Here is a 16,688-nt window from a genome sequence, read left to right as displayed (position 1 = left end):
TGCTGCAGAATATCAGTGATCACTATCAGTGTCCAAAGCAGGATCCCTTTCAGAAGAGTGTTATTATTTGCACTCACTCTAACATCACTGGCAGAGAGAAAAGAGCCACTCAGAAATATTCAGGAGTAGAAAGAGACAAAAGTATTTTCCACATTGATTAATAGCAGGAATGTGTAGCAGGGATATACTTAGGGCACGGGAGTAAGAAGTGAGTGAGGCCTGGGAGATGCAGCCAGTGTGTGCTGCCTGTAACACAGTGTCCAGTTACATATTGGAAGGCAGATAGAAAGGCTCACTTGCAGCAGTGCTTCTAAACTTCAGTGTGTACACACATCACCTGGCTATATTGTTAAGATGCACACTGTGATTCAGTTGGCCTAGGGTAGGGGACGTCTCAGATTCTGTATGTCTAATAAGCTCTGAGTTCCCACACTTTGAGTAGCGAAGACCTAGAAGAAACTGGACAGGAAGATTAAACACCCAGAGGAACACCTGTTTATATACAAGTAAATTCATGGGTTGTGCTTTTTAGTTAAACTTGAGAATTACAAGTACAAAATAGAATGAAGGAGCCAAGCCAGGAGACGAGGGAAAATATCTAAATGGTGCCATATACACAGTAGATGTTCAATAAATGCTTGTTGATTACTGATTTTTATATATTCAAAAACCCTATCTTCAGATACTTTGACTCTTTAAAAAAAATCAAAGCAGGTAGTATAGAGAAAATAATTATAATTTATCAAAACCGTTGCCTTGAATTTGGTTGTTTTTGTAAAATTAAATATTTAAGCCCTATTTGGGATTTGGGAGTGGAGTTTCTGCCTGGTTTCAGTACCTGAAAATTTATTTGCTGTTTTATTTATTTATAATTTTTCCTTGCCTTTAAAAAAAGATTATGACAGTTACAATAAAAAATATATTTAAATTAAAGTCACCAGATGGCTTAGGAACTATATACATGGAGGGAAATAAATGTGCTAGGATCATTGCTGTTGACCATTAATAAAAATGGTAGGTGTCTTGTACAACTCTTTAGTTGTTATAACTAGGTGATGTCACGATACAGATTATTTTAAATATTTTGTTATTAATTTCTTATAGCTAAATTTATTTTTCATTTGTTATCAGCGTTATGTTTGGTGGAAGAAAAGTTTGGAGGTTTGGACAAAAGACCATCCATTTCCCATTGACATAGATTACATGATCAGTGACACACTAGAACTGCTAAGACCAAAGATCAAACTCTGTAATTCTCTGGAAGAATCCATCAGGCAGGTACACGACTTGGAACGAGAATTCTTAATAAAACTAGGTAAGCAATTAATTACAGAGAGAAAATAAAGATGGTATTTGGCAGATCGTTTCTAGAATTTGCTTTATAATGTTTTCAGTTAGCGTTTACTTTTGTATACTTTCTGTTTTTTGATGTTGAGTGTTACATAATAGTGTTAGGTAAGACCTGGCTGACTTATTTCTTGATTTCATTAAATATTCCCAAATTGGAGGAAAACAGTCATGTAAAACTTGAAGCAAATAATAATGATGGAAAAAATATAATCCTGTCAGCCTCTCTTAATTTTAGAATTTTTGGTTGCTAATTTAAAACCTACTTTTGATTAAAGCATCTCATATACAGTATATATTTTCAATAACACTATTTCCTAAGACAGTGCAGGCTTGACACTATATAAGGGGAGTGCCAGTTAGAAGTTTGAAACTATCCTACCAAATTTTAGATCCTAGTCACTGGGGGAGTTGTCTCTGTTTCTAAAGACTAGAGAACATGTGAGAAACGTGCTACAGGAGGATTGGTCACTTTACTTTCTCAGTATTCTTCTGCGATTGTTCTGGAAGAAGAGGTAGCATTTGAATGGCTCCCCTAAAGGACTGTAGGAGCCGACCAGCCTTGCCAGTGGAAATAACTGGAACAGGGTGGGGCCTTACCAGTCTGGTATGCTTGCTGATAGTTCTTAGCATGTTGTATTGTAGTCATTTCAAAGTGACATATAGTTTCAGCCTATGAAGCTAGTATTTTATTAGGAGATTATTTATTAGGAGACCCTTACCTTGACCAGTTATACTAATTGTATACATTTACTATGTTGCATATCTGAAAAACCACTTTTCATGGCAAAGGCATTGGTGATCCTTTTCCTTTAAGACTATTTTTTCATATTACATCCAGCATATTAATAGGGTTTCTTTCTCCAAGGTAAATCCTGTTTTGGAGAATTTGATTGCTGTTATCTATTTGAGCATTATTTGAAAGGTGCTACTGATTATGCAACTATTCACTTTTCCTAATTCTCAACCCATAAAGGCGTATGTGATTCTTTTTGTTCTTTGAACTTTGTCCCAAGTTATCTACTTTCTTTTCCTTTTCAGATTTCTAATTGTATAAAATGATCGTTTCAAGTAGAGTGTTTATTTATCTACGTACTTATTTCATTTATTTTATATGCTTTGAAATCGTCTTAGCCTTGTTTCCCAAAGACTTTCATGAATGGCTCTCTCTGTATAGTGGGCATGAGGAAATACTAGTTGGATACCCAGTTTGGTAGCAGTAAAGAAAGCAGTATGCTTTATCCTTTATCGAGCAAAGAGTTAAATTAAAGGACTTCGGGCTTCTTTTGAGGAGTCTGTCCTTGTTTAGAATACGGAAAGGAAAAAAATAGGTCACCATTTGCCAGTGCAACTCTAAGGATGGTGGCAACTAGAATCAATATGCTCCCAAGTCATCCCATTTTCCTTCTGTTTTAGAGTCTAAATATCATAGAGAAGATATACATGAATAAATCTATATTAAATCTGTTTCTTGTTGGTAAACCATAAGATAATATAGCATCTTGCTTTTGGTAGTTTTTTGTTTTCAAGCACTTGCAAATTCATTATCATTTCAATCTTATAGCTACCCAATGCTAACTTAATAGTTAGCATTTTCTTATATTTTAAAAACCATTTTAATATTATTAAAAGTAATGAAGTGTTCATGGCAGAAATTTTGAAAAATGCCAAGAAGACAGAAATCACTGATATTTCATATGCACGGAGAATCATGTGTTAACATCTTAATATATGTTCTTCTATTTAAAAAATATTTATTCACGTGTTTGCAGTTTTATAACTGAAATTTTTTTCTAATATATTATGAAATTTCTTCCTGACATGAAATACTTTTCTAAATATTTAATTTTTTACAAAACTGGCTATTTTCCTTTGTATGAATATGTTAATTCTGTTGTTTGACACATTATTTCTAATCTTGCACCCCTGTAAATAACATTATTATGTTACTTTTGTGTGTATCTTGGTTTTCTCAGGATAGAGAGAATTATTGGCTCTAAGACACACTTTTTTTTTTTTAAACATCTTCATTGGAGTATAATTGCTTTACAATGGTGTGTTAGTTTCTGCTTTATAACAAAGTGAATCAGTTATACATATACATATGTTCCCATATCTCTTCCCTCTTGCATCTCCCTCCCTCCCACCCTCCCTATCCCACCCCTCTCGGTGGTCACAAAGCACGGAGCTGATCTCCCTGTGCTATGTGGCTGCTTCCCACTAGCTATCTATTTTACGTTTGGTAGTGTATATATGTCCATGCCACTCTCTCACTTTGTCATAGCTTACCCTTCCCCCTCCCCATTTCCTCAAGTCCATTCTCTAGTAAGACACACTTTGAGAACAAAACCAAAATGGTAATAGGCAATGTAATTTAATTCTGGTTTGGAAGTTCTAGATTATATTATAATACTATAAAAGGAACAGAAATGGGAAGAATAAAAGTGAAAAAAGAAAAGTCATATGAATAAATTACTTATAAAACAGAAGAGTGTATTTCATAAATTAAAAATAAAATCAGTAGAATAAAATAAAAGCCCAGAAGTTGCCCCAATTAAATACAAAACAATTTAGTGTATGACGAAATAGGAATCTTAAAAATAGGATAAGAACAACAGGTGAGCATTTAGGGGGAAAATTGATATAAAGCCACATCTTATGTCATCAAACTCCAGATGGATTGAGGAGTTAAATATTTATTTTCTAAAAGTTAAAAATAGATCTGATCATCAGATATTTGGAGAGGTGGTAATTTTCCTAAATTTTAAAATGATGCAAGAAAGCACACATATGTTGGCAGATTTGGGTGTTTAAAACTTTTGTGCGATGAAAGAAATAACTAAGATTGAAGTGAAAATAGTTTCTGTGCCAGGTTATTATCACTTACATAAAGAACACAGGCAAATTGATACACAACAGATAGATGAACATAACATAATCAAATGAGGGAGGGTAGGGAAGAGTTGGTATTTTTATTGAGTACTTCCAGTTTGCCAAAATTAAAGTGGAAGGTAATGTTGTTCATATTTGACAAGTGAGTTATGTAAAGCCCAAATCAAAATACTAGGTTAACAATCGAGCCAGAATTCAAAGACTGCTCTTTCTGACATATTAAGTATGTGGGGAAAATGCTCAGCATGTCTAGTGAGCAGAGAAATACAAATGAAAACCATTTGAAAGGGAGTATCACAATTATTACTCTGTCTGTTATGAGCAGGAAAACTGAGGCACCAAGCAGCTCAAATTCAAGAGAACAGTATTTGATTTTGGTCCCCAAGTACACTTAATTCTGACCCACATTTTAAATATTTTACTGTCTAGATTTTACATTTTATTAACCGTATGTCCTTTGTACATTTTTATCTGCATTGTTTATTTTAGATTGACAGTGTCCTAGAGGTCAGCAACTGAACGGTTTATTATACAGCTTAGCAAATGCAAAATATATTTATAAACTGCTTTTGAAACTAACTTGCAATGCAAATGAAAATATGTTAGAAATAGTAGGATTTTCCTTACAAATTAGATGTACGGCTATCAAAACAAAGCTACTTATCCATTAGAGTTCTTCCCATGACACGTATTTTAAAGTGGCTATAAAAAAGGTATAATGGTATATTAGGCCATGTGAGTTTATCAGCACTGTGATATTTTTATTGAGAGTGCTTAGATTTATATAGTCCTGACTTTTAATTTTTTGCGTTTGATAACATAAAAGCCCAATATATTGCTTCTGAAATTCCAAATAAATAAATAAATAAAATAGTAAGTTAATGGTATCTCAATCTGAGATAGCAGTTTTTCCCTCAGTATTATTTTTCTTTTAAAACAGATCTCTCTGAGCTTTATCCATCTTTTCTCAATTTTTTTTTTTTTTAATTTCCAAACTTGAATGTACCTACTTTCATCACTCTGTACATCTGTGTTTTTGTCAGTTCTTAATTGGTTAGACTTAAGACACTGGAGTAATTTTTTGTTTTTGTTGGTTGTGTTAGTTATTCAAACTTTCTGGGCTTCAGTATACCTCATAAAATGAAAGGGTTAAATCACATCGTCACTAAAGTTTCTGTCTGCTCTAATTGTCTAAGATTCTGTGAATAAACAAGTATTTACTAAACACCTACTGTGTATTTATCAATATATGGCCTCTAATGAGTTTTGAATATATAAAAAAAGTTTTTTGTTCTCAAGGCTCTTATAATCTGATGTAACATGTATTGAAATCATTAGAAAAACCATTTCATGGTGTATCTTTAAATGTAAAGTGCTGTGATCAATTCTCCAAGTGCTTTAGAGTAAGTAGGAGGAAAAGTAGTACTCAGTGAGTTTATGCAGGAAGTGAAACTTAGACTGAATTTGAAGAATGTATAGGATTTGAAAGTGCATATTGAACGATATTCTCTATGGAGAAGCAATTTGATGATCACGAACGCAAGGTAGTGTACTTTGTGACATGGAAGAGTCTACCCCAGCTACAGGAAAAGGCTTGTTTAGGACTAGGGAGCGTGGGGAAAAGTCGGATCAGATGAGACCATGGTATGTGCATCTTGAAAGTAGAGAGTAGTTTGGAACTCAAATGACAACAAAAAAGAATTGACTAGGCAGCAAAATGTGGATGAACATGAGGAGGAGGAAGGAGATTCAAGCCAGGGAATTCCCTTTGGAGGAACACGCTGTTACTGAAGGAAAAAACAAGCTCTTTGGTGACACAGCTGTTAGATGTGTCACCATACAGCTTTGCCTCTTTCCCTCAGTCTTAATTTGCAGACATTCAAATTGATAGTCAAATGTGACTTCTCCATTAAAGCGATGTAATTTTATTATATCATTGAGTTTTTAGAGATTCTTGAAATATCATTTGATAAAAAGTGTGACCAAGGTTGCATTGTATGTGGCTGAAGCTGCACCTTATGTGCTGCTACTGTTTGCCTTTGTTCATCTGAGACTGAGATAAACAGTTTGAAGCTCTGAGAAAGGGAAAAAAAAATTTTTTTTTTTGGCTAGTGGTTAAGAAATGTATCAGTGCTCCTTTGTTGAAATAAAGATCTAATTAAGTTTTTTAAATGGTTCTCAAAATAGTTTTAAATTCTGTTCTTATTTTATTCTGAGAACATGGCTATTGAATTATCTTAATACATACTTTAAGTGGTGTAATACTCACTGTCGAAAACTTGCCTTTATCTTTTTTTTTTTTATGTCTTTTTCTACTTTCTCCTCACTTCAAGGCCTAGTAAATGACAAAGACTCAAAAGATTCTATGACAGAAGGAGAAAATCTTGAAGAGGATGAAGAAGAAGAAGAAGGAGGAGCTGAAACAGAGGAACAATCTGGAAATGAAAGTGAAGTGAATGAGCCAGAGGAAGAGGTGATGACTTTTATTTATAGCAAAATAGGTACATTTGTAAGAGTATTTTGATTATATGAGCCAATATTTTCTTTAATGTATAAAATAAGATCTCCTCTTTAGTTTTATTAGAGTACATGTAACTAGTAGTATATGTCTATTATAAAACTGCTGGATTAATTAAGAGGTTTTTTTTTTTACAAGTAAGAAAATACTGATCATAGGATTTTAAAAAATTACCATTTTTTTAGAGCAGTTTTAGGTTCACAGCAAAATTAAGGGGAAGATACAGAGATTTCCCATATGTCACCTGCTCGTACCTACTCACACAACCTTCCCCCATTGTCAACATCCCCCACCAAAGTGGTACATTTGTTACAACTGATGAACCTTATAGCAACACATCGTGATCACCCTAAGTCCATTATTTACATTACAGTTGACTCTTGGTGTTGTACTTTGTATGGGTTTAGGTAAAAGTATAATGACATGTATCCATCATTATGGTTAGGATTTTTATTTAATAAGCAATTTGAAGACAAAAAATTGTTTGATCTGCTATGTATCTTTTTTCTTTTTAAAAAATTTTATTTATTTAATTATGGCTGCATTGGGTCTTTGTTGCTGTGCGCAGGTTTTCTCTAGTTGCAGCGAGCGGGGGCTACTCTTTGTTGCGGTGCGCGGGCTTCTCGTTGCGGTGGCTTCTCTTGTTGTGGAGCATGGGCTCTAGGCACACGGGCTTCAGTAGTTGTGGCTTGCGGACTCTAGGGCGCAGGCCCAGTAGTTGTGGCGCACGGGCTTAGTTGCTCCGTGGCATGTGGGATCTTCCTGGACCAGGGCTCGAACCTGTGTCCCCTGCATTGGCAGACAGATTCTTAACCACTGCGCCACTGGGAAAGTCCCGATCTGCTATGCATCTTAATCTCACTTTTGTTTTTTTGGCCACACCGTGCAGCACGTGAGATCTAAATTCCCCAACCAGGGATTGAACCTGTGCCCCCTGTGGTGGGAGCACAGAGTCTTAACCACTGGGTCACCAGGAAGTACCCTTAATCTCACTTTTGAGTGTGGACTTTTTAACCTATAGATTTTATGAAAAAATTATGGACTAGATGTTAATAACCTTGCTTTTTCCCAGATCTGATAGTATAGGAAATCTGAAAATCATCATGTACCATAATCATCAGCGTGCCCTTTTGTTTTTACAACTCTGTTAGGCCAAACCATATGAAATGACTGTTCTACCATTTCGGACCTACCAAAATGTCATTTTCGCATATGATTCAACCTAATAGTCTTAATTCGTTCCTTTTTTCTTCTAAAGCTGCTTAAGTTTTAAAAATTCCACCTAAAACAATAGAGTATCTGGGGTTTGCTTCATAACCTGGAAGTAGACTGGGCAATGAGTTAGGGATATACAAGAAGCTATAACCTGACCATTAGTTAATAATTGTTCAGTTGTGTAATGGGTAAGGGTTCCTTATGCTATTCTGTCTACCTTAATATATATTTAAATTAGAAAGTTAAGAAAATGAAAAGCAGGATGAATAAGAATAACAATAAAATACTGATGAATATAAAATTTAAACCATGGAATTAGCACTTTTTCACTTTGTAAGCTTATAATTATGATATCATGTGTATGGTTTCTTTGTGACTCTTGGGTTCTAAAAGCATTTAGGAGAGTGTGATAATTTAGAAGTGTGATTTTAATTAAATATTTTAAAAGTTTAAATTTATAATCAATATTTAAATGTTTTGTGGAAATTGGATTTATTAAATTTTTAAGTTTTTATTTACTTGAGTAAATAGAATACAAATGTTTAGAGGATATGGGTTGTTTAATGTATAAAGGAATGTAAATTATTTAAGGCATTCATAAGAGAGATTCATAAACTGGATTTTTAAAAAGCTTCATTTAGTGTGAAAGAAAAATGACCCATAGGGACTTCCCTAGTGGCGCAGTGGTTAAGAATCCGCATGCCAGTGCAGGGGACATGGGTTTGAGCCCTGGTCCGGGAAGATCCCACATGCCGAGGAGCAGCTAAGCCCACGCGCCCCAACTACTGAGCCTGTGCTCTAGAGCCCACGAGCCGGAACTGCTGAGCCCGTGCTCTAGAGCCCGCGAGCCAGAACTGCTGAGCCGCATGCCACAACTACTGAAGCCCATGTGCCTAGAGCCTGTGCTCTGCAACAAGAGACGCTACTGCAATGAGAAGCCTGTGCACCATAACGCTCACTGCAACTAGTGAAAGTCCACGTGCAGCAATGAAGCCCCAACACAGCCAAAAATAAATAAATTAATTAATTTTGAAAAATGACCAATAATTTAAGGTAATTAAGATTTTCTATAGTTAGAAGTAGAAATCCCTGTCTTTTTTTTTTTTTTTTTAGCCCTGAAGGTCTGTAACTATTAATGAACATTTCATATGATTTGACTGCATAGCAAGTAGCTTTGCTGTTAGTTAAAAATGAATTATTGTGTAAAAGGCAGCATAAATAATAATGTATGGTTTTTATAATTGGTCAGCATTTATAGGCAGTAGAAATACACCTTTGTGTTGTTATTTTGCTACCACTTTTTCCCCCAGTTTTATTGAGATATAATTGATATAACATTGTATTAGTTTAAGGTGTACATATAACATAATGATTTGATATATATATATATAGAGAGAGAGAGAGAGAGAGAAATGATTACCATAATAAGCTTAGTTAACATCCATCACCTCACATAGTTATAAATGTTTCTTTTGTGTGTGTGATGAGAACTTTTAAGATTTACTCTTAGCAAATTTCAAATATACAATACAGTATTGCCAGCACTTTCTCTTTCCAACCTGACCACTCCCCTAAAGCAGATATAAATAAATTGATAAAAATTTAGAACTGGAATATGTTTCTATAATTGATTTCTGTGTAAGAGATGGACATTGCTATATTCCTTTTTTTAAAAAAAGAAAAATAATTAATTAATTAATTCTTGGCCTTGTTGCATCTTCGTTGCTACATGCAGGCTTTCTCTAGTTGTGGCGAGCGAGGGCTACTCTTTGTTGCGGTGTGTGGGCTTCTCATTACAGTGGCTTCTCTTGTGGAGCATGGGCTGTAGGCATGTGGGCTTCAGTAGTTGTGGCACACGGGCTCAGTAGTTGTGACACATGGGCTTAGTTGCTCTGCGGCACGTGGGATCTTCCCGGACCAGGGCTCGAACCCGTGTCCCTGCGCTGGCAGGCAGATTCTTAACCACTGCACCACCAGGGAAGTCCCTATATTGCTTTTTTAAAAAATGAGTTTGTTGTAGAAACATTCAATTATATAATTTAAATTGGCTTATTAAGTACTTTATAACAACAAAAGGAAATGAGAGAGTATTTCCATTTTGTGTTTTTAGACTAATCTTATGGCTGTCTTTGCATTTTGCTACTGCACTAATCAGATAAAGAATCTAATAAATTAAACATCCTCAGTAAATATGACATTGAAGAGTGACTCATTTTCCTATAAATTTCTCATTTGAATAGTTGTATTATATTTTCTCCTCTAAACGCATTTTCTCCTTTTCAGGAGTGAACTTTATAATTTTTAAAATTGTATCATTTTAACTATTTCTTTTCCAGTTGCAAAGTGGATATTATACATAATATATGTGTGTTTCCTAAGTGGAAAAACAAAATGTTCAATAGGATGACTCATGAGCCTTGTCTGGGAGGAGAATTGAAAGAAATGGTTGGTTTACTTTAAGGAAATGGAGTTGGAATTGTTTGCTCTCCCACCCGAGACCATCCTTTCCCACCAGTACCCTCCAAACATAGGGAGGAGAACATTTTTTTTTTTTTTTTTGTGGTATGCGGGCCTCTCACTGTTGTGGCCTCTCCCGTTGCGGAGCACAGGCTCCGGACGCGCAGGCTCAGCGGCCATGGCTCATGGGCCCAGCCGCTCCGCGGCATGTGGGATCTTCCTGGACCGGGACACAAACCCGTGTCCCCTGCATCGGCAGGCGGACTCTCAACCACTGCGCCACCAGGGAAGCCCACATTTTTAAAGAGAGAAGATGGGTCGATTATAAAGTAGTAAGAACAATGTAGGATATTCTGTAAATATTTGCCTCGACTGAGAAAGAACAGGGCTGGAGTGGAACTCTTCAGGAAAGTTGTACTCTTCCTTTCCATCTTGGTCCACAACTCTTCCAAGCTCCATATGGCCTTTTGAAGTTATTCTTAGCACGTAACAACCAGAATATTTTCTTCTCAGTATCAGCTGGGTAAATTAAAAGTAACTTTAAAGATGAAGTAAATGTTCTGCTGCTAAAATTCTAATTTTCTGCAGCATTTTAGAGAAAGTACAAGATTTATTATTGTAATAGCAATAATATTTATTGAGCATGGTCATTGTGTTCATATTACCATTTCTCTTGGCACCCTATGAATTAGGTGATAAATAAGGCACAGATACGTTTATTATTTGCCCCAGGTCCTAGCAAGCCAGCATTTGAACTTGGACAGTTTGACTTGTGCTGTGCTGACCACCTGCTTTCCTTACCAGCTCATGTGATCTGTTGACTTCCTCACCTCACAGATTATTATGACCATGGGATTAGGACAGGGAGATTTCTTGTTCAGCATTTTAATTTCAAAAGTTAATCGGTTTTATTTTGCCTGAGCAATATAAAAAATGGTGAAAGAAAAGAGTTAATGCGTTTTAGCTTAGTTTTTGAATAGGAAGCATCTTTCAAGTGTTAAGAAATGATTAATTTTTTCCAAGGGCCAATTTAAGAGCATTTCTATTGCAAATTTAAATTTGAATTATAGAATTATGTCAAAAAAGGTTAATGCATTTGAAAAAAAAGTTAATGCCTTTCTGTATTTTCCTCAACTATTTGCACTTCAGAAATTCTAAAAGTTTTCAAATGTTTCTATATAAGTAATAATGCACTGTTTGGATTTTTAAAATCAATTTCTGTGTATACTAGAAGTGTTATAACAAATTTAAATCATTTGTTTTCTCTTAGGAATTATTTCTCATTCACTTTATTTCTCTTGGCACAACGAGAAGCAGCTGGGTTTAGTGTAGTCTTTTAAAAAAAACTTTTATGGAACAGAGTGGGAGTGAATTGTGTTGGAAGGATACTCAGATGGAATGCTGCCCCTGTGTGGTTGGGGTTTTTTTGGTTTTGGTTATGGTTATAGTTTTGGTTTTTTTGTGCCTCTTTGAAAATTCACTGGAGTTCTGCCCAGTCTTCCGTTTGAAAGGAATTTTGGCTGAGAGAAAAGGATGCTGGGGGGACTGACAGGAGAGGATGGAGAGATGTAGTACTTGAAAGCCACCAGCAAGGGGAGTCAGAATGTCTATCTCCTCTGCTTAATAAAGCACGTGTCCTTGGGCAAGCCACTTAACTTTTCTGAGCCTTAGTTTTTTCACATATAAAAATGAGGACCATAAAGCTTATCCATTCTTCTTCAGAATTAGGTAGAGCAAACAAAATGCTGTGAGAGCACTTTCTAAACTGAGGTGCTTTATACAGTGAGGTGCTTTATAAAATGTAGTGTCATTGCTTTCAAATGGTAACAATGTTAAATTTGAATTGTCAGTTTTCATTGCAGAGTTAGATGGGTATTAAAGAACTACTATGAGAAAATCAGTCTCAAGTTAGGGAGGAGAAAAATAACAAAAGGTTCAGGAAACTCGTTCCTTGTGGAATTCAAGGAAGAGTTTCTACAAAGGATCTTTGTATTACTAGATCAGTGGAAAATGTGAAATGGGTTTTCAGCTACTGGTATGTAGTACATGTTGCCAGCTGACTTCGCCCTACCATTCTAGGCAGACTGCATAAAAGACTGAAACCAGAGAATAATAAACAATTATACAGAAATTTTAACATCTTTTTAAGGCATGTAAAAGTAGTAATGTTTTTCAAAATGTTTAATCTTCTACAAATGTTAATTTCAGGAGGGTTCTGATAATGATGACGATGAAGGGGAGGAAGAAGAAGAAGAGAATACAGATTACCTCACGGATTCAAATAAGGAGAATGAAACTGATGAAGAAAATACTGTACGTATGGCTGAAAATTCACTTTTTGAAATTGTGCATTATTTTCATAGTATTTCAATTTTAGCCACTGAAGTTTTAGTTTTTTGTGATAATTGAGATAATGTTTCTTTGGAAATTTATTTTTAAGTTGTTTTCCTATCTAAATACTTTTCTTTATTAACAAGTTCTTTGAATATATAATAATGTTATATTGCTCACTCATTCCTTGAGTTATGTTGAAAAAGTTATCAATACAAAAGGTTCTGCCATACAAAACATTACAGTTAGAATTTCTGATCTGAATTCTTGCTTCTATTCTGTTTTTATAAGGAGGTAATGATTAAAGGAGGTGGACTCAAACATGTACCTTGTGTAGAAGATGAGGACTTCATTCAAGCTCTGGATAAAATGATGCTAGAAAATCTTCAGGTATTAACTGTTGCTCTTATCCAAAGTATTCAGTACAAAATACTGCAGCACATTTGATTGTGTTTCCTACCTAAACATTTACTTCTGCAGCAGCTCTTTCTAAGTTAGACAGTTTGAAGCTGCCAATACTTCTGGCATCCCACATCCTGATTTGCCACATTTCTTTGAAAATAGATGGAAAAAATGTAATAATACTTGGAACAGAGTGACTTCATTGTATCACCCTCTGCCTTTTCTCTCTGAAGTCATATCTCTATTTCTAAAACACTTCACTTGCAGTTTGTTTAGGAGTCAAACTGCAGAAGATAAATATTTGGGGAAATTTAATTTAGTAAATTCTTAACTTTGATTTATAATTTGAATAACTTGTATATAAATATCTAGAGGAAATTGGTCATTTGATATTTAAAGAAATGTTCATTATTTAATGTATTCATGATATTAAGATACTAGATTTTATAAAAAGCTCCATCTTCCCAGTGATTTAGGTAATTATGTTTTTCTGTAGTTAGAGGGAAAATCCCATGGACTGTTTACTTCAGCCCTATATATAGCTATTGTTTCAACCTTTGGTGACTTAAGAAGAGGGCTTTTGTTGGAATGGTAGGTGAAAGCCCCATGGAGTGTGGGCTCAGTGGGAAACGGAAAAGGAGGAAGTGAAAATACTGGATACAGGTAGAGCTGACTTGAGACGTTTTCTAGAAAGGGAAAAGAAATGGGGATGTAGCTAGAGAAGGTCAGAGTTAAAAGAGGAGGGTTATTTTTAAGATAGAGGATGTTATGGAGTAGATGCCGATGGAATAATCCTTTAGAGAAGAAATACTGGATTTTACTTTCATTGATGATAGTAAGGTCAGAAGCTATGATAATGTATAAATTAGCAGTACAGGCCAATTTGCTTCTTCCTACGTATATTAAGATTTCTTCATACATCTAGAAAACTCTTACTTTATGAAACAAACCTCATATTCATGTCATTTAGGAGCACATATCATCAAATAAAACATAATCATTACAATCCCTTTGACGAGGTAGTAAACAGTTTACTTCTTAAAGAAGTTTTTCCTATCTTACATGAGTCAGTAGCGATTTACTCATTCATTCGTCTAGCAAGTATTTATTGGGCCTACTGTGTGACTAGCACTGTTCAGGCTTAGTATAAAGTAGTAAATAAAAACAGACCTGGTTCCTGCTCTCAGGGAATGTACTTTTATGGGGGAGGTAGATACTTAACCACAAATATGTAATTTCAAATTATAAGTGCTAAGGAACTAAAAGGACGCTTTGGTAGAGAGTAAAGGAAGGGCCTTCTTTAGATAAGATGATCAGAGAAAGCGTCTCTGAGAGCATGACTTTTAGACAAGACAGGTACAGAGGAGTCATCTGGGTGAAAAATTAGGGTAACGTGAAAACAGTGTGTCAGAGGTCCTGAAGCAGAAAAGAACTTGTGTTTGAAAAACTTAAAAAAGGCCAGTATTAATAGAACACGGTCTGTGGGTGGATCACAGCATGAGAACAGGTAATTGGGAGTGGCCTGGTCCTTTAAGGAGCTGGTTCAGACTGGAATAGGACTGAAAGCAGGGAGACTAACCAGGGGGGTGGTTAGAAGGCTGTGGTGGTAACCCAGGTGAGAGATGATGGCCATCTGTCTAGGGGAGTGGCAGGGCACACGGACAGAAGTCTGGATTTGAAAGCTGTTTAGGAGGTAGAATGAACTGGATTTATTTGGTGCTTGATTAGATAAGCGGTGTGTGGGGCCCAAGGAGTCAAAGACGACACTCAAGTCTTTTAGCTTTGAGGCCACTGGCTGGTCTCTGACAGGAAACGGGAGAGTGAGCCCAAGTTCCACTTGTTAAGTTTGAGGAGCCTGTGAGGTGTCGGTGGGAATGTCTGGAAATCAGAAGAGAAACACAAACGGAGCGGTTGTTAGAGCATATTTAAAGCCATGGCAATAACTGACTCACCCAGATGTAGAGTGTGGAGACAGAAGAGGAGCAGGTTCAGGTTCAGCTCCCTCCTCCTCCCTGAGGAGCCCAACATTTAGAAATAAGGTAGAAAAGCTGAGGAAGTCAGAGGAATGGGAGCTTTTGATGTGGTCCAGTGATCGTTGCTTATTGAGCACTCTTGAAGAAGTGATCTGGAAGGATGTGAGGATGTGATCAGAGAGGAGGAAACTTTGAATTCACATTTTTGCATTTGTGTTTATGTACTGGAGAAAACTTCATCCTCTGTTAGGCACTGATTTTAAATCATTATCAAATACCCCAAACAAACAGTTATACAGATGTCTTCCTTTTGCTAAAAATCATAGGAAGATGCAGTATCGTGAAGACATTGACTCTTCATGAATCAGATCCTTAAATTTCATGCAGTCCTAATTCTGTCCCACGGGGGGCATTTGGGGATGGGGTAGGGGTTGGGGGAGAGAAGAACAGGGACATGAATGCAGCGTGAACTTAACAAAATTATTCCTAAAAGCATCTGTAAGAACAAACAGAAAAGCTAGGAGACTTGTAGAAAATGAAGGGTGAGTTGAGATACAAGATATACATACAGTTATAGGTTGTTGCAGGAATAGATAGATTAATCAAACAGAGGAGAGTCCAGAATAGACCTCAGAACATGGCAGTTTAATCATGATGAAGTTAACATTTCACATCAGTTGAGGGAAAATGGTGTATTCAACAAATGGTCAATAAAGATAAAGCTGGATTTCTGTTTTATTTCCACACCGGAATTAATTGCAAATCTCTCAAAAAATCTTAATCATTGTGAAGACTGTTGAGCACTGCATTAAGACTTTACATTTATTCTTCATACAGTGCTGTTGATGCTGTTCATATTCCCATGTTTCACTTAAAGAAATAGGCTTGGAAAGACAAAAAAACTTGCTTAAGGTGAAAGGGTAGTGAGTGGTGTAGTCTCTTATCAACCATTTGTTGCATTACTTTCCAGCACAGAATGCCATAAAAACCTTTAAGAAATAACAAACCGGGGCGGGGGTGGGGGGGGGGGAGTCTATAGCCGACACAACACAAGTCAGTATCTCTACTATACCAAAGAGATCGTACAAACTAATGAGAAAAGATGAATGACTCATTTTGTTGTTGTTGAAAAGAATATGCAAAATCGTGCTAAAGCTCACTGACAATCAAAAGATAAGCAAACTAAGAAGGGCCTTTTTATCAGATCATCAGATATTAAGATTTAAAAAGTGACCGTATCTATTGTGGTTAAGTGTGGGCAAACATCTATATGTGGTAAGGGTAAATGAGTCCATTGTTTTTTAGAGAAAATTTGGTAAACCTGTCAGATGGGCATGCCATTTGATCTAAAAATGTACCCTTAATAATAGTCTCTCAAGTGCATGAAGTTAAATATAATGTCACAAAGATGTGACATTGTAATAGAAAAAAAAGTCTAAGCTGTCTATCAATAGAGGACCAATAAAATAAATAAGACACACCCCTATAATTAGCTCTGTATATATTCAACTAGATGCCCAAGATATTGAATCAAAAAGAAGAAAAACATGTAT

At 35.8% G+C, this 16,688-nt stretch overlaps 1 protein-coding gene across 3 annotated transcripts in view; it reads left to right on the top strand.

Moving 5' to 3' along the window:
- UPF2 (UPF2 regulator of nonsense mediated mRNA decay) overlaps positions 1-16,688 on the top strand; it is a 98,603-nt gene that overhangs the window by 67,711 nt on the left and 14,204 nt on the right. For all 3 annotated transcript variants that reach the window (XM_027121616.1, XM_027121615.1, XM_027121617.1), the window contains exons 15-18: positions 1,132-1,315; positions 6,573-6,712; positions 12,638-12,742; positions 13,052-13,150. In XM_027121616.1, coding sequence (XP_026977417.1) covers positions 1,132-1,315; positions 6,573-6,712; positions 12,638-12,742; positions 13,052-13,150 — 528 coding nt within the window. The remainder of the gene's footprint in view (positions 1-1,131; positions 1,316-6,572; positions 6,713-12,637; positions 12,743-13,051; positions 13,151-16,688) is intronic.

The sequence above is a fragment of the Aethalodelphis obliquidens genome, unplaced genomic scaffold (assembly GCF_003676395.1).
Source record: "Aethalodelphis obliquidens isolate GAN/ISIS:26980383/991018 unplaced genomic scaffold, ASM367639v1 scaffold23, whole genome shotgun sequence".
NCBI lineage: Eukaryota > Metazoa > Chordata > Mammalia > Artiodactyla > Delphinidae > Aethalodelphis > Aethalodelphis obliquidens.
Note: the sequence above shows the minus strand (reverse complement) of the source record. Positions and strands in the feature narration are given on the sequence as shown.